Source organism: Coregonus clupeaformis, chromosome 32, assembly GCF_020615455.1.
Source record: "Coregonus clupeaformis isolate EN_2021a chromosome 32, ASM2061545v1, whole genome shotgun sequence".
NCBI lineage: Eukaryota > Metazoa > Chordata > Actinopteri > Salmoniformes > Salmonidae > Coregonus > Coregonus clupeaformis.
In genome coordinates, this window is record NC_059223.1 from 3,352,409 (window position 1) to 3,375,764 (window position 23,356).

The window sequence follows — 23,356 nt, forward strand, 5'->3', positions numbered from 1 at the left end:
TTGGGTGAATTTTGGCCCATTCCTCCTGACAGAGCTGGTGTAACTGAGTCAGGTTTGTAGGCCTCCTTGCTCGCACATGCTTTTTCAGTTCTGCCCACACATTTTCTATAGGATTGAGGTCAGGGCTTTGTGATGGCCACTCCAATACCTTGACTTTGTTGTCCTTAAGGCATTTTGCCACAACTTTGGAAGTATGCTTGGGGTCGTTGTCCATTTGGAAGCTTTAACTTCCTGACTGATGTCTTGAGATGTTGCTTCAATATATCCACATCATTTTCCTTCCTCATGATGACATCTATTTTGTGAAGTGCACCAGTCCCTCCTGCAGCAAAGCACCCCCACAGCATGATGCTGCCACCCCGTGCTTCACGGTTGGGAGTGTGTTCTTCGGCTTGCAAGGCCCCTTTTTTCCTCCAAACATAACGATGGTCATTATGGCCAAATAGTTCTATTTCTGTTTCATCAGAACAGAGGACATTTCTCCAAAAAGTACGATCTCTGTCCCCATGTGCAGTTGCAAACCGTAGTCTGGCTTTTTTATGGCGGTTTTGGAGCAGTGGCTTCTTCCTTGCTGAGCGGCCTTTCAGGTTATGTCGATATAGGACTCGTTTTACTGTGGATATAGATACTTTTGTACCTGTTTCCTCCAGCATCTTCACAAGGTCCTTTGCTGTTGTTCTGGGATTGATTTGCACTTTTCGCACCAAAGTACGTTCATCTCTAGGAGACAGAACGCGTCTCCTTCCTAAGCTGTATGACGGCTGCGTGGTCCCATGGGGTTTATACTTGCGTACTATTGTTTGTACAGATGAATGTGGTACCTTCAGGCGTTTGGAAATTGCTCCCATGGATGAACCAGACTTGTGGAGGTCTACAATTTTTTTCTGAGGTCTTGGCTGACTTCTTTTGATTTTCCCATGATGTCAAGCAAAGAGGCACAGAGTTTGAAGGTAGGTCTTGAAATACATCCCCAGGTACACCTCCAATTGACTCAAATGATGTCAATTAGCCTATCAGAAGCTTCTAAAGCCATGACATCATTTTCTGGAATTTTCCAAGCTGTTTAAAGGCACAGTCAACTTAGTGTATGTAAACTTCTGACCCACTGGAATTGTGATACAGTGAATTATAAGTGAAATAATCTGTCTGTAAACAATTGTTGGAAGAATGACTTGTGTCATACACAAAGCAGATGTCAAACCGACTTGCCAAAACTATAGTTTGTTAAAAATAAATTTGTGGAGTGGTTGAAAAACGAGTTTTAATGACTCCAACCTAAGAGTATGTAAACTTCCAACTTTAACTGTACTACCTCCCTATTGAATATAACCCAGATATCCTCTCCCTATAGAATACAACCCAGATATCCTCTCCCTATAGAATATAACCCATATATCCTCTCCCTATAGAATATAACCCATATATCCTCTCCTCTCAACCCTCCTTCTCTTTACCAGCTGAATCAGACTCTCCCTGGCTCTCCTGGTCTCCATGCCCACCATCGATCTCCTGGTCTCCATGGCCACCATCGACCTCTGTCTGGCTAGACATGCTCCTGTCTCCCCCCTTCACCTCCTCCATGTCCACCTCCTCCTCCTCCTCCTCCTCCTCAGTCTCCTCCTCCTGACCCAGCGTATCCGGAATGATCTCCACCTCGATCCCAGACGCATCCTCGTTCTCCTTGAACCACACTGACTTCCCTCCCTCCTTCCTTCCCCCCTTGGCGAGGATGGACCTCATCCCGTCCTTGTCTCCTCCTCCTCCTCTCCCCCCTCCCCTAGCGGGGCTGCTGGCCGGGCTGGGCTTGGCATGGTGGTTGTGGTTGGCGTACAGGCCGCAGAAGCCACAGTGGCGGTCGCTCCAGCGTCGCTCCAGGGGGATGGCCCTGCCTCTGTCCCCAGGGACAGTAGCACCTCGGCCCCTCTTGTCTACCGGCGCTGGGAGTCTGGGTCCGCCGCGCAGGGCATCACCCTCGGTACCCTGGTAGCCATCGTTGGTGTACTGCAGGCTGTCCTTGGGTCTCCCTGGGGGCCTCGCCATCTTCAGACATGGAACCAAACACTACAGACAGGGCAGAAGACAGGACAGAAACCATGTCAAATCTGTCAATTACAAGAATCACAGGATAATACCTTTATGTGTTGTGTATATCACTTGGTTAAATAAATAGTAAAAGAATAGAGGTAAATAGTCATAAATAATAGTAATAAAGTTGTCCTACGAGTTAAAAACTAAAGCACTAGAGACAGAAGGAGTAGAGAGAGAGAGAGCTGTCATTTACACAGAAGTTAATGAACCGTTGATCTCTAGGCATTGTTCAATGTCACAGATGCTTCTGCCTTCCCAAAGAGTTAGGTTCATTTATTTTGCTTTAACGCACAGAGAGCCCTTCTGTGAAGTACTACTCATAAATATTCAGCGAAGCTGTTCAATATGTTCAGGATAAATGCCATGCTCACAGGCCTTCCACTAGCGTCAAATCCTCTCCAGGGATATTAAACGAACCATCACTATCCCATTCAACAGCCCCGGCTAGCCTGCAAACCTGGTCCCAGATCCTGTCCAGGGATATTAAACGAACCATCACTATACCATTCAACAGCCCCGGCTAGCCTGTAAACTTGGTCCCAGATCCTCTCCAGGGATATTAAACGAACCATCACTATACCATTCAACAGCCCCGGCTAGCCTGTAAACCTGGTCCCAGATCCTCTCCAGGGATATTAAACGAACCATCACTATCCCATTCAACAGCCCCGGCTAGCCTGCAAACCTGGTCCCAGATCCTCTCCAGGGATATTAAACGAACCATCACTATCCCATTCAACAGCCCCTGCTAGCCTGGAAACCTGGTCCCAGATCCTCTCCAGGGATATTAAACGAACCATCACTATCCCATTCAACAGCCCCGGCTAGCCTGTAAACTTGGTCCCAGATCCTCTCCAGGGATATTAAACGAACCATCACTATACCATTCAACAGCCCCCGCTAGCCTGGAAACCTGGTCCCAGATCTGTTTGTTAAGTCCTGCCAAGGAGTTGGTAAGAGGACACAAACAGTTCTGACACTAGGTTACCTTCCTGTTAGGGCTAAGGCCGTTACCTTCCTGTTAGGGCTAAGGCTGTTGCCTTCCTGTTAGGGCTAAGGCCGTTACCTTCCTGTTAGGGCTAAGGCCGTTACCTTCCTGTTAGGGCTAAGGCTGTTGCCTTCCTGTTAGGGCTAAGGCTGTTACCTTCCTGTTAGGGCTAAGGCTGTTACCTTCCTGTTAGGGCTAAGGCCGTTACCTTCCTGTTAGGGCTAAGGCCGGTACCTTCCTGTTAGGGCTAAGGCCGGTACCTTCCTGTTAGGGCTAAGGCCGTCTCAAAAACACTTGCAGGACAGGACTTTCACCAAATGTCATGCTGTGTAAATTCATAAAAAAATACCAGCATACCACTGGGAAAACATTTTACATTTTTTACATTTTAGTCATTTAGCAGACGCTCTTATCCAGAGCGATTTACAGTTAGTGCATACATTATTTCTTATTTTTCATACTGGCCCCCCGTGGGAAACGAACCCACAACCCTGGCGTTGCAAACGCCATGCTCTAACAACTGAGCTACATCCCTGCCGGCCATTCCCTCCCCTACCCTGGACGACGCTGGGCCAATTGTGCGCCGCCCCATGGATCTCCCGGTCGCGGCCGGCTACGACAGAGCCTGGATTCAAACCAGGATCTCTAGTGGCACAGCTAGCACTGTGATGCAGTGCCTTAGACCACTGCCCCACTCGGGAGGCAAACCCCACTTGAACGCTCCTCCAACTGGTAATTACTAGTGGGGAAACTCATCTATCGTCTCTGAGCTCTGACTTCTCGCACATGCTGACCTCTGATGTCACATACTAAGGAAATGACCTCTATAACAGCAATTTCGGGAAGTTAAATTCAACAACAAAACATTATTCTTGAAAAAGAATCTGTGAATATGGTTTTTGAACACTATAGGTAGTTTACGAGTATGATAGCAGTACTTTTAGTTTATGGTTGACGCAGCTTGTTTGCCATTAGCCAATCGGCGTCCTCAACGAGTTTAAAGCACATGAACGCATACAACTCGTTGATCCCAGTTTACAAGTAGTATTTTCGGAGTTTCCCACTTGTTATGAACACAGCATCAGTTCTGAGCTGAACTCACAGAATGGTGCTGACCTCAGTTATCTTATCCAGGTTGGTGCCTCCTTTCTTCAGGTGGGAGATCAGGAAGCCAATCACGATGAAGCAGAGCACCAAGATGGCTGCCATGACCAATCCCAGCAGAGCCATATCCCCCGCCCGGTACCCCGCCCCCGAGGGCGAAGGAACCGCCACAGCTGTAGAGGGTCAGAGGTCAGGGAAAAGAATACTCAGTCAGTCAAGGCAACCAATCAATATATCATCCAATCAAGATATCAATCAACCAATCAAGATATCAATCAACCAATCAAGATATCATTATATCAATCAATCGAGATGTTACAGCAGACAATGGCCTTTGAGATGTACCTAAGCTCTATTCTACTTCCCTTCTAACGTGAACCCCACCATAGCATAGTAACACAGGCTTTAATATGGAGAGTACAGAGCCTGCTTTTGGTAGGAATTGATCATCTGAACAATCAGTCGTCCAATCAGTCAAGGCCTCTTTTCCCTTTGTTATAAGTTAACCTTCCCTTGTGGTGCTATGGAAAGTCTTACCTGGTATAACCAGGACAGAGAGGGCCGCTGTACCAATCCCTTGTGGTGCTATGGAAGGTCTTACCTGGTATAACCAGGACAGAGAGGGCCGCTGTACCAATCCCTTGTGGTGCTATGGAAGGTCTTACCTGGTATAACCAGGACAGAGAGGGCCGCTGTACCAATCCCTTGTGGTGCTATGGAAGGTCTTACCTGGTATAACTAGGACAGAGAGGGCCGCTGTACCAATCCCTTGTGGTGCTATGGAAGGTCTTACCTGGTATAACCAGGACAGAGAGGGCCGCTGTACCAATCCCTTGTGGTGCTATGGAAAGTCTTACCTGGTATAACCAGGACAGAGAGGGCCGCTGTACCAATCCCTTGTGGTGCTATGGAAGGTCTTACCTGGTATAACCAGGACAGAGAGGGCCGCTGTACCAATCCCTTGTGGTGCTATGGAAGGTCTTACCTGGTATAACCAGGACAGAGAGGGCCGCTGTACCAATCCCTTGTGGTGCTATGGAAGGTCTTACCTGGTATAACCAGGACAGAGAGGGCCGCTGTACCAATCCCTTGTGGTGCTATGGAAGGTCTTACCTGGTATAACCAGGACAGAGAGGGCCGCTGTACCAATCCCTTGTGGTGCTATGGAAGGTCTTACCTGGTATAACCAGGACAGAGAGGGCCGCTGTACCAATCCCTTGTGGTGCTATGGAAGGTCTTACCTGGTATAACCAGGACAGAGAGGGCCGCTGTACCAATCCCTTGTGGTGCTATGGAAGGTCTTACCTGGTATAACCAGGACAGAGAGGGCCGCTGTACCAATCCCTTGTGGTGCTATGGAAGGTCTTACCTGGTATAACCAGGACAGAGAGGGCCGCTGTACCAATCCCTTGTGGTGCTATGGAAGGTCTTACCTGGTATAACCAGGACAGAGAGGGCCGCTGTACCAATCCCTTGTGGTGCTATGGAAGGTCTTACCTGGTATAACCAGGACAGAGAGGGCCGCTGTACCAATCCCTTGTGGTGCTATGGAAGGTCTTACCTGGTATAACCAGGACAGAGAGGGCCGCTGTACCAATCCCTTGTGGTGCTATGGAAGGTCTTACCTGGTATAACCAGGACAGAGAGGGCCGCTGTACCAATCCCTTGTGGTGCTATGGAAGGTCTTACCTGGTATAACCAGGACAGAGAGGGCCGCTGTACCAATCCCTTGTGGTGCTATGGAAGGTCTTACCTGGTATAACCAGGACAGAGAGGGCCGCTGTACCAATCCCTTGTGGTGCTATGGAAGGTCTTACCTGGTATAACCAGGACAGAGAGGGCCGCTGTACCAATCCCTTGTGGTGCTATGGAAGGTCTTACCTGGTATAACCAGGACAGAGAGGGCCGCTGTACCAATCCCTTGTGGTGCTATGGAAGGTCTTACCTGGTATAACCAGGACAGAGAGGGCCGCAGTACCAATCCCTTGTGGTGCTATGGAAGGTCTTACCTGGTATAACCAGGACAGAGAGGGCCGCTGTACCAATCCCTTGTGGTGCTATGGAAGGTCTTACCTGGTATAACCAGGACAGAGAGGGCCGCTGTACCAATCCCTTGTGGTGCTATGGAAGGTCTTACCTGGTATAACCAGGACAGAGAGGGCCGCTGTACCAATCCCTTGTGGTGCTATGGAAGGTCTTACCTGGTATAACCAGGACAGAGAGGGCCGCAGTACCAATCCCTTGTGGTGCTATGGAAGGTCTTACCTGGTATAACCAGGACAGAGAGGGCCGCTGTACCAAACTCCCCTGTAGACGGGTCCATAGCACGAATCTACACACATCACAAGGAAAAATACATTATTATCATGCCTCTGAATGTCTCTGCAACCCCTCAGCATTAACCAACACATTAATCAAAACAATTATAGTAGTCTAGTAAGAGGCAGGTAACCACTCAGCTGCAGAGCGAAGGACTCTGTCTTCACAACCCTCTTCAGAAGAACATTGAGGCAGGTAACCACTCACCTGCAGAGCGAAAGACTCTGTCTTCACAACCCTCTTCAGAAGAACAAACCCTTCTGTTGTCACGTTGACATAACTGCTGTACTGCACCTCATATCTCATGTCTGGGTTTACCCCCTGAAACAAACACACACACACACACACACACACACACACACACACACACACACACACACACAAACAAGCTCATTAAAGTTGTGTGTCAGTGTTTAAAATCCCACACAGAACAGAAACGTAACTACCCAGAATTCAAGCTTTCACTTGATTCCAAAAAAAAGGTAATTGTGTCATTTATAGGAATCTCACGATGCCAGACGAATGTGCCTCCACTGCATATAGCATGTGAAATTACATTTATAGGTCCCGTGAACAAATACAGACTGAGGTTGTAAGACAGTGTCTGCTAAATTAATCAAATGTAAACGTTGATCCGTTGACACTTACAGTGGCAAAGTCCTCGTCTCTGGCCCTGACCCTGAAGGGTCTGTTGGAGGTTCTGTCTCGTAGGATCATGCTCTCTGGGACTGAGTTACTGTAGATGTATCCTTCATAACGCTCCTTCTCAAACCGCGGAGGGTTCCTGCTCTTCTTCAGCACCTCGATGTTGACCTGAGTCACCGCAAACTGGTCCCTGTTGGTGACCTGGGAGGCCTGGGAGAGATGGAGAGAGATGGGATAGATGGAGAGAGATGGAGAGATGGGAGAGATGGAGAAGAGTGTGTCCATCTCCAGTCCGAGGGCCTAGTGTCTGCAGGTTTTCACTCCCCCCTTGTGATTAAGGTCATTGATTGGTTAGGAACTCCCCTCACCCGGTTGTCTAGGCCTTAATTGGACATTAGTTGTAAGGAAGAAGAAAAAGTAGCAGACATCCTCCAGGAGTTGACTTTGAGGGAGGTAGTCTAGTAGAGGGAGGTAGTCTAGTAGAGGGAGGTAGTCTAGTAGAGGGAGGTAGTCTAGTAGAGGGAGGTAGTCTAGTAGAGGGAGGTAGTCTAGTAGAGGGAGGTAGTCTAGTAGAGGGAGGTAGTCTAGTAGAGGGAGGTCGTCTAGTAGAGGGAGGTAGTCTAGTAGAGGGAGGTAGTCTAGTAGAGGGAGGTAGTCTAGTAGAGGGAGGTAGTCTAGTAGAGGGAGGTCGTCTAGTAGAGGGAGGTCGTCTAGTAGAGGGAGGTAGTCTAGTAGAGGGAGGTAGTCTAGTAGAGGGAGGTAGTCTAGTAGAGGGAGGTAGTCTAGTAGAGGGAGGTAGTCTAGTAGAGGGAGGTAGTCTAGTAGAGGGAGGTAGTCTAGTAGAGGGAGGTAGTCTAGTAGAGGGAGGTAGTCTAGTAGAGGGAGGTAGTCTAGTAGAGGGAGGTAGTCTAGTAGAGGGAGATAGTCTAGTAGAGGGAGGTAGTCTAGTAGAGGGAGGTAGTCTAGTCATTGTATCTGTAGTCTCCTGTGACAGACTCTTAATAGAAATATCAAATAGCATGACCAGTGCACGCAAGGTTTGGTTCTGGGTTTCCAGATGACTGTATCAGAAATTACAATTCTTCTCAAGCTCAATTGGAATAAGATCATGCCGCCACAATGTATTTTTTAATATATTCTAGAAGTCTATAAAATACTGTATGAACTATATGTTTATTCAATTGGTTCTGAAACCCAAAATTATGTTCTAGCAAGAAAATACATCTCATTCATCATCATTTGCAATTCGAAATTACACATGATCTGAAGATCAATTTCAATGTTGAACACAATCATAGCTTTCAATCGACTAAATGCTAAAAGAAGAAATTGAGTACACGGATGGAGATACAGATTGAAAATATATCTCTTTACCAGGACAGTGAGGGTTATTGGGCCTGCGATGTCTGCGGCTTTGACCATGGAGATGTTCCCCGTCTCCTCATCGATCTGGAAGATGCTGCCTTCATTTCCTGCCAGGGAAAGATACACAAACCATGAAGTTAATATCAGTGTGTTATGTGATACAGAGGAGAAATAAGTATGATGATATTTGATCATGTATGATATATTTTTAAGATATGGAAAAGTTTGTGGTCATACGCACATCCTTTAAAAAAAACGTTGGTGCCCGGCTGATAACGTAAAGAGAACAGGAAGTCCCTCACATTATATATGCTCCCAATTACCACCTTTCTTGACAATGTTTGACAAAGGTTATAAAAAACAAGTTGATATTTTTGGGGAAACCCTATCTTAGTGTGGGGATAACAGCAAAACTAGATTACTGTGGGGAGAACAGCAAAACTAGATTACTGTGGGGAGAACAGCAAAACTAGATTACTGTGGGGAGAACAGCAAAACTAGATTACTGTGGGGAGAACAGCAAAACTAGATTACTGTGGGGAGAACAGCAAAACTAGATTACTGTGGGGAGAACAGCAAAACTAGATTACTGTGGGGAGAACAGCAAAGACCTGTTGTACCTCTGAGTATCCTGTAGCTGATCAGCTCACTCCTGTTTCTGTCTCCATCCTTGGCGTATAACGGACCAGGCTCCAGAGATAAAGGCCCATCCTGTGGACAACAACAGACCTGGGTCAAAATATGTGAAATACTTGAGCTGCACTTGGTTTAGTTTGCCCTGTTTAATGGAACCAATTGAATAGTTCCAAAAGTGAAAACTCCAAGCTAAATCAAACGCACCCCGATTACTAAAATACACTAGAAGTTACTCTACAAGTGGATGTCGCCCTTCTACAAGATGTATCATGTGGACTGATGATGCAACCTTAACAAGAAGAAGAGGAAGAACCTCTCTCTGTGAAGTTACACAGATAACACGGACCTCTTTCTCTGTGAGGTTGACCTTTGCCCTGTAGCCGGAGCTGACACACAGTTTGGCTGTCCCCAAGTTGGTTCTAACACAGGGCTGGAACCACGGTGGACGGTTGTCAATGTCCTTCACGTTAACCGTGATGGTCACCACGGCAGTGAACGAAGGCTCGCCAGACTCAGAAATGTTGTACGTGTCCTGGGAAATGGTATTAATAGATTGTCAAGGAAGGTCAACGGGCATTGAGCTGAGGACAGGAGATACTGGTTCTCTGATATAGGATGATGTTATTTTACAGATTATAGTGTATTTATTAAATACTTTGAATACCCGTTTGACAAAAACAGAGAGCAAAATGTATTACCTGTACATGAAAAAACGACAGTATACCTGCACGTGTAAGACAAGGGAGATCTTTTGGACGGAGTCGTAGTCGATGGTGTTTTGCACCAGTATGTTGGGGGTGTTGGGATTCTCCAGTCGTAGATACCTGTTCTGGTGACACAAATAATGACACATGTCTGTTTAATCTTCTAACTCCCGAGCAATGATTTGATTGAACCTTTATTTAACCAGGTTAGTCTCATTGAGATTTTTTTTTAAAAACGAGAGACCTGAACCAAGACATGCAGCATCAACACATCAGTGATATTGTTGGTTAGCGACAGAGGGAGGGTCTCACCGTGACTGACTCTAAACGGTAGTACAGGGGCTCAGAGTCAATGTCTGTTGCCTCAATCAGACCAACACTGGTGTTCACAGGAGTCAGCTATGGGACAGAGAGGGCTAACAATCAAACACGTCGTTCTACAGAAAACGTTGCTTCGTGGAAATGTGCCAATGTGGAACAGTTTATTCATACAAACCGATGTGGTTTTGTATGAATTTATTACTATTGTCATCGTAACATAATCACCATTCTATTTTTAGGCCCACAGATTAAGTGTCCGATGTTATAAGATATATAGTAGATGGAAGGTCTCACCTCGTTCACCTGGAGAACATAATGACTCTGAGCGAAGTTCGGAGGATTATCGTTCACATTTTCAATGAAAACTTCAACAGACACGTTCACCTTAGGAACAGAGTGAATCAATCGTTAGTTTGCGTTTAAAAGCAGCAAAACATTCGATAGAGTCTACTTATTTTATTTTTTTAGAGTTGGAGATTTGATGTGATATTGGACACACATTGTTCTTCGCCCACAGCTTCAGAGCAGACATATGGTTTGGACTGTCATTGGGCCGTAACCCATGACTACCGCTGCCCCGTGACCATGAGGCCCGTCATCACTACTACTCACTGATCTGGAGCCAGTTCTGTTGCAGCGCACCCGGACCCACAGAGCATCGTCCACACTGGGCAGGGACTGGGAAACAAACGCAAAACAGCAGCAGTCATTTCATATCAAGACAGAATGCAAAACGGCAACAGTCCCTCGTCTCCAACGAGGTGAACTTTCTTTTGACCCTTTTTTTTGTCAATGGAAAAAATGACCTTCGAACCCCATAACTGAGTCAGTTCACGGTCATTGTTCCAGGCCAACTACTTTGCAGTTGCCATGCAGCCAGATCTCCACAACACTACCTGAACTTGTCCAAGAAGAACACATTTTGAAAGTAAATGCACTTAGTGACATGCTATTAAAAATGCTATAAATGTTTTGTTCTGAGGCTGTATTGATAAAGCGTCTCAGAGTAGGAGTACTGATCCTAGATCAGCTAGATACATTGGCCCCCTGAGCTCACCTCAAAGTCCAGTCCTCTCTTGGCGATGAGGTCCGTCCCCCGCAGGTAGAAAGCATCCTCGGGGTTCTCTGTGATGGTCAGCTGAACATCATCACCACAGTTGATGGTGGCTACTAGAAGGTCCACTGTGCTGTTCTCTTTTATAGACACGGGGTCAGGAGAAACTGTGCAGACTGAGAGACATCGGGTGATGAGACAGGAAGGTGACAGGACACAGACCCAGATACAGGGTTCAATTCATTCAGGAGACACAGACCAAGAGTTCAATTCATTCAGGAGACACAGACCAAGATACAGGGTTCAATTCATTCAGGAAGTACACTGAAATTGGAATTGGCTGAATTGAACATGGATTTACCCCAGACCTGCACACAAACAAAAACAAACTATGTGAAATGGGGTCTCTGGCATTCATGTGGGCCCCGATTCAAACCCGAGTCACGTGCGTGTAAATGGAGAGTTATACCCTTTTTATGCACTTTTCTCTCTATGCCTATTCTGACCTTCAACTTAAGCATGAGAATAGCGTGTTATTCACGCGCTATTCGTTGGGGGTGGAGATAGAATAAATGGTGTGGCGGAGGTGTGTCTACAGATACGCCGTATTCTGACCTCATAATTATAGGCTACCCCGACTTTCGCTGTTTCCTATTTCTATCATGTTAAATATTAGCCACTGTCAGTATCGACCGTCAGTAGGCCTAATAACAACACATATTACACTGCCAATGTACTGTTAGTTCCCTTCAGTTGGTATAGCCCACATTATCATTCCATTTCATTCCATTGTTTCGTTTACCTTCATTTGCTTCCTCTGTAAACGCCGTCGTAGCCGTGTGGTTATTGCTGAGGGTCGTTAGTAACAGTTGATAATGTAACGAAAAGCCGTGTAAGCACTGGCGTACCGGAAACCCCCGCAGGGGCCCACGAGCTCTGGCGGCCCAAGCGCCTGTCATCGATGTCAATTTTTTATTTATTGAATAAATCACTTTGAGACTAACCCTCCAAAAAGTCATTCATAAACCTTTTTAATGTCCATATGTACTAGGGAGCTAAGTGTTTGTTTATTGGGCTTCAGGAATGTGACTGGAAAGGTGAAAAATAACAAATAAACTGATTGAATGTGTAAGGGGATGTCGGTGAACAAATGCCGTTGTCAAGGCTACGACGGCGCCAGGGCAACGAGTGGAGCTTACTCAGGTGTTCAAAAGCGCATATCAGACGGAGAGCCTAGGGGTTCAACAAGGGTTCTTCTAAGATCCTCAAAGTTATTCGAAGAACCTTAGGGTTCTTGGCACTGAAAATTGCCCCCAAAGGGTTCTTCCAAGAATCCCATAGGAGGTGGGGTTCATCGAGGAACCTCCTTAGTTGGTGGGGGTTCTTGCAGGAACCTAACTGCCCAACTGAAACATTTGGATTTGAAAGGACAGGATTTTTATTTTTATTTTTTAGATCTCCTCAATTTCAGGTAAGGTTTGTCCCTTGTATGATCTAAATTGATATTGTTTTATGATGATACCATCTATCTTTCCATATTTGTGCAAATCTTTCTAAAACAGAAAATGGACACAATTCAATGGATATCAATCAACAAAGAGGTAAGAATATGCAGGCTATAAGAATATGTTCAAGGCTAGCTGTATTGGGTGCAGATGACTGAACTGCTCACCTTTGTGTCTGTCTGCAGGTTTACAGACGAGGAGGCATAGAAAGGTCTTTGTGTCTGTGTCTGCAGGTATACAGACGAGGAGGCATAGAAAGGTCTTTGTGTCTGTGTCTGCAGGTATACAGACGAGGAGGCATAGAAAGGTCTTTGTGTCTGTCTGCAGGTTTACAGACGAGGAGGCATAGAAAGGTCTTTGTGTCTGTCTGCAGGTTTACAGACAAGGAGGCATAGAAAGGTCTTTGTGTCTGTGTCTGCAGGTTTACAGACGAGGAGGCATAGAAAGGTCTTTGTGTCTGTGTCTGCAGGTATACAGACGAGGAGGCATAGAAAGGTCTTTGTGTCTGTGTCTGCAGGTTTACAGACGAGGAGGCATAGAAAGGTCTTTGTGTCTGTCTGCAGGTTTACAGACGAGGAGGCATAGAAAGGTCTTTGTGTCTGTCTGCAGGTTTACAGACGAGGAGGCATAGAAAGGTCTTTGTGTCTGTCTGCAGGTTTACAGACGAGGAGGCATAGAAAGGTCTGTCTATTGGTGTTGCTATGTTATGCAGATCACATGTACCATCCTCCCCCCTTACCTCTTCAATGAAAATCCCATAGGCCTCTACATTATGGACAAGGTATGTGCATGAAAACCATTATTTCATTCACATTTACCACAAAAACCAAGGTATGAATACTGTTGTGTGCATGTTTCGTTAAACATCTGTATAATTACTATTTTTTGGATTCACAGACTTCACGCTCCCTACACCTCTGATGAATATAACAGGAAACCTGTTTGATCACCAGCCACTGCAAAATCATTCTGGCTATGGATACGGAGAACATCAACACATTAATATCAACACACCAGAGGATATACCCATTGGACTTGGGGCTCTGCTGGGAGCAGTGGCGGTTTTACACGGAGGCCGGGGGAGGCCCGTGCCTCCCTGGAAATGTCCCTGGCCACCCCTGTGGCCCCCCCGTGCTGACCAAAAAAAAAATTATGAATTTATAACTATTTTACACGCGAGCGCCAAAAGCGGAACTAATGCAACGCTCTACACGGCAACGTTCTACACGGGTAAATTAGAGTGGCGCACCCAAAAACTGTATCCTGCCATCTGCCTGCCTGCCACGTGTGGTGCTGCTTCGGTGAATGAGAGCTCAGCAACTACTATTTGCGAGAGGAGCTACGATTTGCAGGAGTCGAAGGTAAGAAAAACGATTTAATATCATAAGTGACTTGTTGTTCTTGCACATAGCCTACATGTTCCTTTTGTTCCTCACACATAAATCAAATCAAGTTTTTAAATGTCTGGTCTCGATTTGTTTAGAAATGTAATCATATCTAAGCAAACTCATCGAAGCAGAAGCAAATATCCAAATGTTAGTAGGCTATCCTTGCTAGGTCTACACAATGTTGTGATGTTAACCACGTAACTTCATCCGTCTTGGCTGTTGCATCGCGATAACAAATACATTTTTAGTAAAGTAATCAACAGGTTATCTGCCAGTGTTAAGTAGGGAGGGATGGTTAGGTAACAAAATGTAATGCATGCCCCTACGTTTTTTCTTCTTCTAATAGTTATCATGAAACGAGGAAGGGACATAAAGTCATTTTTTGCCCCAGCAAACAAAAAAGTGAGAGAAACAAATCGAGGTTTTGAGAAAGTTGAGGAAGAGGGAGAGCCAGCATGTGATGAAAGTGAGGGGTCTGACAAAGAGAGGGAAATTCCAGAGGGTGAGGAGGATGAAGAAGAGGGTGAGGAGGATGAAGAAGAGGGTGAGGAGAATGAAGAAGAGGGCGAGGAGAATGAAGAAGAGGGTGAGAAGCATGAAGAAGAAAGCATACAGGGACAGAGAGATGAACAGCCAGAGGGACAGCAAGTGGATCCATGTGGATCAAGTACTGCACCATCAGGTTTGTGATGAGGAAGGTTCTTACTATTTGCAAAGCAATGCAATTACAATGTAATGGTAGGCCTGCTGGGTGTCCTTAAAATGCTGCTTTCTGCTGTTAATTCTTTTTGTGTCAATATGGCTCTGTTTTTTTTTTTAAGTAAATACTTTGCCTACATTTTGAAATACATGCAGATATACAGTAAATAAATGTTGTAGTTGTGCCCTATGTTTACTGTCCATCTTCTTCAGATATCAGCAAGTCTAAGTATGACGTACCAGTACAGCCGAACTTGAAGATATTCCCAACCACACTGATGGGGGACAGAAGACGAAGCTTCAGACCAAACTGGTACACTACTCATCCATGGCTTGAGTATTCTGTAATGACGGACTCTACATGTTGCTATGCATGTAGACATTTTAGCACACCAAATGCCCCAGACACCGTTTTTGTTTCAACACCTGGTTTTACAAACTGGAAAAAGGCAACTATGAGAAATGCAGGGTTTTCACTACATGCAAAGTCTGAACGACACAAGTGTGCAATGATCGCATGGAGGGATTATCAAAGAGCTGTTAGAACTGACGTTTGAAATACTGAAACTGAAATAAAGTTTATAATCTTTGAATATCATGTGTTGCCAGTTTTTTTATGTGTGCCCCCCTGATTAAACACTGGCCCCTCCTTGGCCCCCCTAGTAAAATGTGTCTAGAACCGCCACTGGCTGGGAGCTTACCTCATATTTTCTGGAAGTCGCTAAATAAGATAAGATCGTCTGCTAAATGACTAAAATGCCACAGATGCAGATGCAAACAGAACAGCATCTTTAGCAGATAACAGTTATTGTGGGCTTGAACAAAAAATCTGTTTGTGATTTCGTTCATAGGCTACTGGTGAACCGGCGTTTTATATCTTGGCATGCATCATCCAAGACAAAGTTTAAATTGTGTGCAGCGCAATGGACATATAATGCACAATGTCTCAGGAAAAACTGTCTGGGTTTGCAAATACTCAGCATAGAAAACAGTTGAGTCCGCAACCTGGACTTACAGGCCCTGGTGGATTTAATTTGATTTAATTTAATTTACCTAATTTACCTTAACCCTCCCGTTGTCCTAGGGTCAAAATGACCCGCCACTGTGTTGAACCAACTTTATTTAATTTTTATATTTTTGGGATCATTTGTGAGAAGGAGGCAGTGAGACTTTAAAGAAAGTATCACTGCCTCCTTCTCACAAATGATCAAAAAAATATAAAAATTAAATAAAGTTGGTTCAACACAGTGGCGGGTCATTTTGACCCTAGGACAACGGGAGGGTTAATTTAGCCCATTTGTTAAGGCTATTAGCCAGACAAAAACCCGCGGAATTCAACAATAAATAGTGGCTGAATTTATCCTCAAACGGACTACTTTCCCCCTCATTGTTAGGCTATTTGATGTGTAATTTTTTTTTTGCATAATGAAACAATCCCTAGTAAGAGAGTGTTTTGAGGGTGGACTAACTGTATTATTTGCCATTAATAGACTGGTTTTACACACAACAACTTTCAATACATTTTTTACATTTTATTCATTTAGCAGACGCTCTTATCCAGAGCGACTTACGGGAGCAATTCGACAGATTTTTCACCTAGTCGGCTCGGGGATTAGAACCAGCGACCTTTCGCTCTTAACCACTAAGCTACCTGCCGCCCTCTACAGCCCTATACAAGCTGGGAGAGAGCTTTAAATCAATTGGTTGCTGATTAGTATGCTTTTGCATCGAACATGTATTTCACAATCTGCCATGTTGGAATTTCCAACTTGAATTACTGAACAATATTGCCAACAGTCTAAAAATGGCAGCATTGCGACAAAATGATAGCCTCCAACACTCTACTCAGCAAATTGGATGTAGTCTATCACAGTGCCATCCGTTTTGTCTCCAAAGCCCCATACACTACCCACCACTGTGACCTGTACGCTCTTGTTGGCTGGTCCTCACTACATGTTCGTCGTCAAACCCACTGGCTCCAGGTCATCTATAAATCACTGCTAGGCAAATCCCCGTCTTATCTTAGCTCATTGGTCACCATAGCAACACCCACCCGTAGTCTGCGCTCCAGCAGGTATATCTCACTGGTCATCCCCAAAGCCAACACCTCCTTTGGCCGCCATTCCTTCCAGTTCTCTGCTGCCAATGACTGGAACGAATTGCAAAAATCTCTGAAGCTGGAGACTCTTATCTCCCTCAATAACTTTAAGCATCAGTTGTCAGAGCACCTTACCGATCACTGCACCTGTACACAGCCCATCTGAAATTAGCCCACCCAACTACCTCATCCCTATATTGTTATTTATTTTGCTCTTTTGCACCCCAGTATCTCTATTTGCACATAATCTCTTGCACATCTAGCATTCCAGTGTTAATACTATTGTAATTATTCTGCACTATAGCCTATTTATTGCCTTACCTCCATAACTTGCTACATTTGCACACACTGTATATATATATATTTTCTGTTGTATTTCTGACTTTATGTTTTTTACCCCATATGTAACTCTGTGTTGTTTTTATTGCACTACTTTGCTTTATCTTGGCCAGGTCGCAGTTGTAAATGAGAACCTGTTCTCAACTGGCTTACCTGGTTAAATAAAGGTGAAATAAAAAAATATAAAAAATAAAAAACCTTCGTGAAAATGTTAGGCTTTAAGAGAAAATGACGACCAAATAGGTCAATAAACATTTATCCATTAGCTAAAGCTAAGTTAAGCCCTGGCACCACAGAAATCCTATCATCGATTAAGGATGATAGGATAAGAGCGTCTGCTAAATGACGTAAATGATTCGATAGGCATTCAGCCGCATAGACGTGTCGCAATTCCAGCACCATGGACAGCGATCAGCAGTACATACCTTGCCGGGGACCAGAGAAACTACGTTATGCCAGGGGCATTTAAGCTAATTAAATCGTTACGGAGCGGAGGGCAGACCAAGCCGTAACAGTTTGAGCCCGACACATGGGGCAATACTTGATTGTGTCGTCACACAGTTCCATGGTTAGTGCAGGCAATAGACGAGGGCATAGCCTACTATTGTACACTATTCTCCCTATTCTAATTCTATATACACTAAGCGTCCATACTGAAAACCCTATTGAATGAAAACTCCACGAGAAAATCTGTTGGCCAGCAAGTGGGAGGGTTTTCAGCGGTTGAATTAGGCCTACATTTATTTATTCAGCAAGCGCAAGGGAACCACACCTGCAAAACCCGTTAAGTACGCACCTTCATTTGGATCGCCCAACATCCGTGCCCGACCTCACTAATGCTCTTGTGGCTGCTATAACAGTCCCCGCAGCAATGTTCCAACATCCGAATACGAACTACTGAGAAGTGAGTAGGAAAGGCGTGCGTTAGTGATGCGGGGGTTGACTCATATTCCACAGTCCCCGCTTTATCCGCGGGGCGGGTCGGTTTAGGATGATGGAATATTGTGTGGATGAAGGGCGGGTGGGTGGCGAGCGGGTTGAATAAAGAGAAAAAAATCCATAAATGTATCATTCTTGTGCAATTTATATCTATAGGCTACATTGAGGTTTTTCTTTCATTATTGTAGGCTACCAGGCATTATTAGTGTGTAAGCCTAAACTTTAGGGCCCAACTGTATGCGCGCCAAGAGCGCCAAATAACCGACGTGCCAATTGTCAAACGCTTTTGGGAAGAGCAGAAAAAGTTAATGCCGATCCACAGAGGGGAAAAAGGACAATGTCGGAGTTTAATGCCGATCCACAGAGGGGAAAAATAACAATGTCGGAGTTTAATTAAATAAGTGAAAAGCTGCGGAATGGAGAGTTAAAGATAAAAGTAGGGAGGCCCAGAGAAGTAGCCTAATGTTTGGGAAGGATTAGGTGAAGTGGTAAACGAGGATGATAGCATTTAGCCATTTAGCTATGTTAGGTGTGATGATTGTGAGGCGCTATACAAGTCACAAGATGGGGACTTCAAATAGGCCTATGGCGTGTCAAATGAACTGTTGTCTACTATTCTGATGGGTTCAATGGAAATTGACATCTGGACACTGACTGTAGGTCTATAACCTCTCGCATAGCCTCAATATTAACTCCTGCAGTAGAACGATAGGCCTACACCAAATGTAAGCTACATTTTGACTTGGGAAGAGGATGGAGAAATATGATTTATTTCTTTCAGCATCTTGTGCGAATGCGCAGTTAGATACACTAACATGGCCAAAAGAATGTGGACACCTGCTCGTCGAACATCTCATTCCAAAATCATGGGCATTAATATGGAGTTGGTCCCCCCCTTTGCTGCTATAACAGCCTCTACTCTTCTGGGAAGGCTCTCCACTAGATGTTGGAACATTGCTGCAGGGACTTGCTTCCATTGAGCCACAAGAGAATTAGTGAGGTCGGGCACGGATGTTGGGTGTTCCAAATCATCCCAAAGGTGTTAGATGGGGTTCAGGTCAGGGCTCTGTGCAGGCCAGTCAAGTTCTTCCAGACCGATCTCGACAAACCATTTCTGTATGGACTTTCCTTCAAGCAGGGGGACATTGTCATGCTGAAACAGGAAATAGCCTTCTCCAAACTGTTGCCACAAAGTTGGAAGCATTGAATCGCCTAGAATATCATTGTATGCTGTAGCGTTAAGATTTCCCTTCACTGGAACTAAGGGGCTTAGCCCGAACCATGAAAAACAGCCCCAGACCATTATTCCTCCTCCACCAAACTTTACAGTTGGCACTATGCATTTGGGCAGGTAGCGTTCTCCTGGCATCCGCCAAACCCAGATTCGTCGGACTGCCAGATGGTGAAGCGTGATTCATCATTCCAGAGAACGCGCTTCCACTGTTGGCAAGCTTTACACCACTCCAGCCGACGCTTGGCATCGCATATGGTTATCTTAGGCTTGTGTATGGCTGGTCAGCCATGGAAACCCATTTCATGAAGCTTCCCGACTAACAGTTCTTGTGCTGACATTGCTTCCAGAGGCAGTCGGTAGTGAGTGTTGTGAGTGATGCAACCGAGGACAGATGATTTTTACGCGCTACGCGCTTCAGCACTCGGCAGTCCCGTTCTGTGAGCTTGTGTGGCCTACTACTTCGCAGCTGAGCCGTTGTTGCTCTTAGACGTTTCCACTTCACAATAACAGCACTTACAGTTGACTTGGGGAAGCTCTAGCAGGGCAGAAATTTGACAAACTGACTTGTTAGAAAGGTGTCATCCTATGACGGTGCCACGTTGAAAGTCACTGAGCTCTTCAGTACGGGCCATTCTACTGCCAATGTTTGTCTGTGGAGATTGCATGGCGGTGTGCTCGATTTTATACATCTGTCAGCAACGGGTGTGGCTGAAATAGCCGAATCCACTCATTTGAAGGGGTGTCCACATACTTTTGGTCATGTAGTGTACCGTCTGTAGACGTGCCGTCTTTATCAGCCTCATAAAAGCTCATAGTATTTCAAACACATAAAATATGCATCCAAGCAAAACTGAAATCTTATCAGAAACATGTTGGGTCGTTTTCACAACTTTCTATTTCCCTACAACCGGTGAAACTGGACATTTTGCACAGAAAATCGTTCAAATCTTTAAAGAATTATTGCATTTTTACCTCGGTCCCTAAAAGTCTTTGTTCCGAGAAAGAAGCAGAGATGACAGAGAAAACTTTACCGATGTCAACTAGATGGAAGCTCTTCATTCTATCGATCTATTACATGATTCTGTTGAGCAAGGGTTTATTTAGTCTCCAAGGGCAACATATAATGACAAAAGAGAAGCTACATGTATCTAATTATAGACAAGTTGACTAACACATAGCCTACCAAAATGTTGGAAATTATAAGAAGAAACATATCTAAATCAGGCAACAACAAAAAAATATCCTGCACCCCCTGTCAAAAACGTATTCTGCAGTCTCTGATTGTAGCCTGTAGCACATTTTGTATATTAGTGGGTTAGGGTCGGGTGCGGGCATCAGATTTTCACTTTATCAAATATAGTCGGGCGGTTGCGGATGGGTTATTAGCAATTGCGGGCGGGAGCGGGTGAACAAACCACTGACCCGCGCACCACTAGTGTGTGGAGGAAAGGCATAACTCCCTACGTCAGAATCTGACCCATGGTCAGTATGACGTGCAGGGCCTCAAGGCCTGTGAAACAGTGACAGAGGAAGTTATCAATATACAAAACCATTTTTGATAGAGGTCGATGTGTGCTGCTGCGCTTGAGTAACAGTGCATTTGATTCATGTTTAATTATGCATTTTTGCTTATAAAGTTTTCAAGCAAGATCCTATAATCCAGGATGTTTTCTGGCGGTAAGAACTGGTCCTAGACTTATTCACCTCATCAAACGAACAAAATCAACCTGTGAAATCTAAGATGCACACTCTGTATCTCCAAGGGAAAAAAGCAACAACGATCCACAACCCCCCACTCTCACAACAGACCAAGATTACCACCTGACCAAATGCATCCAATAAAAAGCATCACTACTCACGTTTCTCAGCTGGACAAAGTATAGAAAGTGAAAACAGCACAAGACAACCCAGGAGGATATTTGCAGTTTGCAGTTTTCCCTTATAATTATATAGTTCCATGTCCTGGTTTTCAGACGACACAACAAATGAAGTCCGTAGGGAGGACGAGGAGAGGAGACGATGGTACCAGCTGGTACTCTCTGGGTATAATGCTTGGTCTGTGTTGCCCTGCCTGACGAGTGGGAGTCGACTACAGTTGCAATGTTTGTGACTTCATCTTAGGGTCATATTATTGCCTAAAGAGCCTGCCAACAGTGGCCTGCTAGCCTCCCTCCCTCCCACTAAAATACTTGCATCTGTTTTGCTGCTTGAGGGGGTCACACTTGTTGTGTCTGAAATGGCACCCTATTCCTTATGGGTCCTGGTCAAACGTAGTGCACTATATAGGGAATAGGGTGCCATTTCAGACGAACGCATTCAAAAAGAGACCAGAAGGAATGCAAGGGAGCTTCAATTTCATATTTTCTGAATCGTAAAACTGAAATGTCAGATCTAAACAGTGCAATTCAATGATGAGAAATACTGACTCCACAAAAATGTGGATAAAATCTAAACCATAGCTGAAGTCAAAGCTCTGCATGCCGTCATAATCAAAATTGCATTTAGATCTTATTAATAAATCAAATTGACGTGTTTATAAAATAAGTTGTTTAATGGACTTGGCCCTATTTAGAGCGTAGGAGATGTCTCACATGAATATGACCACCATCTACTTTCTCCCTCAGTCATTCTCTCAAGGGGTTTGTCTGAAATGGCACCCTGTTCCCTATATAGTGCCCTACTTCTGACCAGTGCACACTATAGGGTATAGGGTAGAGGGTATAGGGTAGATGGTATAGGGTAGATGGTATAGGGTAGATGGTATAGGGTAGATGGTATAGGGTAGATGGTATAGGGTATAGGGTATAGGGTAGATGGTAGATGGTATAGGGTATAGGGTAGATGGTATAGGGTAGATGGTATAGGGTATAGGGTATAGGGTATAGGGTAGATGGTATAGGGTATAGGGTATAGGGTATAGGGTGTAGGGTAGAGGGTAGATGGTATAGGGTATAGGGTAGATGGTAGAGGGTAGAGGGTATAGGGTATAGGGTATAGGGTATAGGGTAGAGGGTAGATGGTATAGGGTATAGGGTAGATGGTAGAGGGTAGAGGGTATAGGGTATAGGGTAGATGGTAGAGGGTATAGGGTAGAGGGTATAGGGTATAGGGTAGAGGGTATAGGGTAGAGGGTATAGGGTAGATGGTAGAGGGTAGAGGGTAGAGGGTATAGGGTAGAGGGTAGATGGTAGAGGGTATAGGGTAGAGGGTATAGGGTAGATGGTATAGGGTAGATGGTAGAGGGTATAGGGTATAGGGTATAGGGTAGAGGGTAGAGGGTATAGGGTAGAGGGTAGAGGGTATAGGGTAGAGGGTAGATGGTAGAGGGTATAGGGTATAGGGTAGATGGTAGAGGGTAGATGGTAGAGGGTAGAGGGTAGAGGGTATAGGGTATAGGGTAGATGGTAGAGGGTATAGGGTAGAGGGTATAGGGTAGAGGGTAGAGGGTAGAGGGTAGAGGGTATAGGGTAGAGGGTAGAGGGTATAGGGTATAGGGTATAGGGTATAGGGTAGAGGGTAGAGGGTATAGGGTAGATGGTAGAGGGTATAGGGTAGAGGGTAGAGGGTATAGGGTAGATGGTATAGGGTAGAGGGTATAGGGTAGATGGTAGAGGGTATAGGGTAGATGGTATAGGGTAGAGGGTATAGGGTAGAGGGTATAGGGTAGAGGGTAGAGGGTAGAGGGTAGAGGGTAGAGGGTATAGGGTAGATGGTAGAGGGTATAGGGTAGAGGGTATAGGGTAGAGGGTAGAGGGTAGAGGGTAGAGGGTATAGGGTATAGGGTAGATGGTATAGGGTAGAGGGTAGAGGGTAGAGGGTATAGGGTAGATGGTAGAGGGTATATGGTAGAGGGTAGAGGGTAGATGGTATAGGGTAGAGGGTAGAGGGTAGATGGTAGAGGGTAGAGGGTAGATGGTATATGGTAGAGGG

At 45.1% G+C, this 23,356-nt stretch overlaps 1 protein-coding gene across 4 annotated transcripts; it reads right to left on the reverse strand.

Annotated features, from left to right (window-relative positions):
- Window positions 1-1,229: 1,229 nt before the first annotated feature.
- cdhr5a (cadherin-related family member 5a) lies at window positions 1,230-21,432 on the reverse strand. Of its 4 annotated transcripts, none has more exons than XM_041899264.1 (14): window positions 21,286-21,432; window positions 11,228-11,400; window positions 10,783-10,848; window positions 10,465-10,554; window positions 10,162-10,248; window positions 9,870-9,974; window positions 9,492-9,677; window positions 9,130-9,220; window positions 8,519-8,616; window positions 7,148-7,354; window positions 6,707-6,820; window positions 6,446-6,512; window positions 4,193-4,353; window positions 1,230-2,061 (listed from the first exon to the last, which is right to left on the reverse strand). In XM_041899264.1, exons 1-14 carry the CDS (start codon window positions 21,383-21,385, stop codon window positions 1,435-1,437), a joined length of 2,172 nt encoding a protein of 723 aa, XP_041755198.1. In that variant the 5' UTR covers window positions 21,386-21,432; the 3' UTR covers window positions 1,230-1,434. The 4 variants fall into 4 exon arrangements, with proteins under 4 accessions (XP_041755198.1, XP_041755199.1, XP_041755197.1 ...); XM_041899265.1 differs by lacking the exon at window positions 21,286-21,432 and adding an exon at window positions 18,050-18,238; XM_041899263.2 differs by lacking the exon at window positions 21,286-21,432 and adding an exon at window positions 12,027-12,452.
- Window positions 21,433-23,356: the final 1,924 nt, after the last annotated feature.

Coding starts and splice junctions, on each gene's coding strand:
- cdhr5a (XM_041899263.2), bottom strand. CDS start 12,243: ATGACTTTTTGGAGGGTTAGTCTCAAAGTGATTTATTCAATAAATAAA. Junction 10,249..10,464: donor ATGTTCTCCAGGTGAACGAG/GTGAGACCTTCC, acceptor TCTGTCCCATAG/CTGACTCCTGTGAACACCAG. Junction 9,975..10,161: donor ACCGTTTAGAGTCAGTCACG/GTGAGACCCTCC, acceptor TTGTGTCACCAG/AACAGGTATCTACGACTGGA.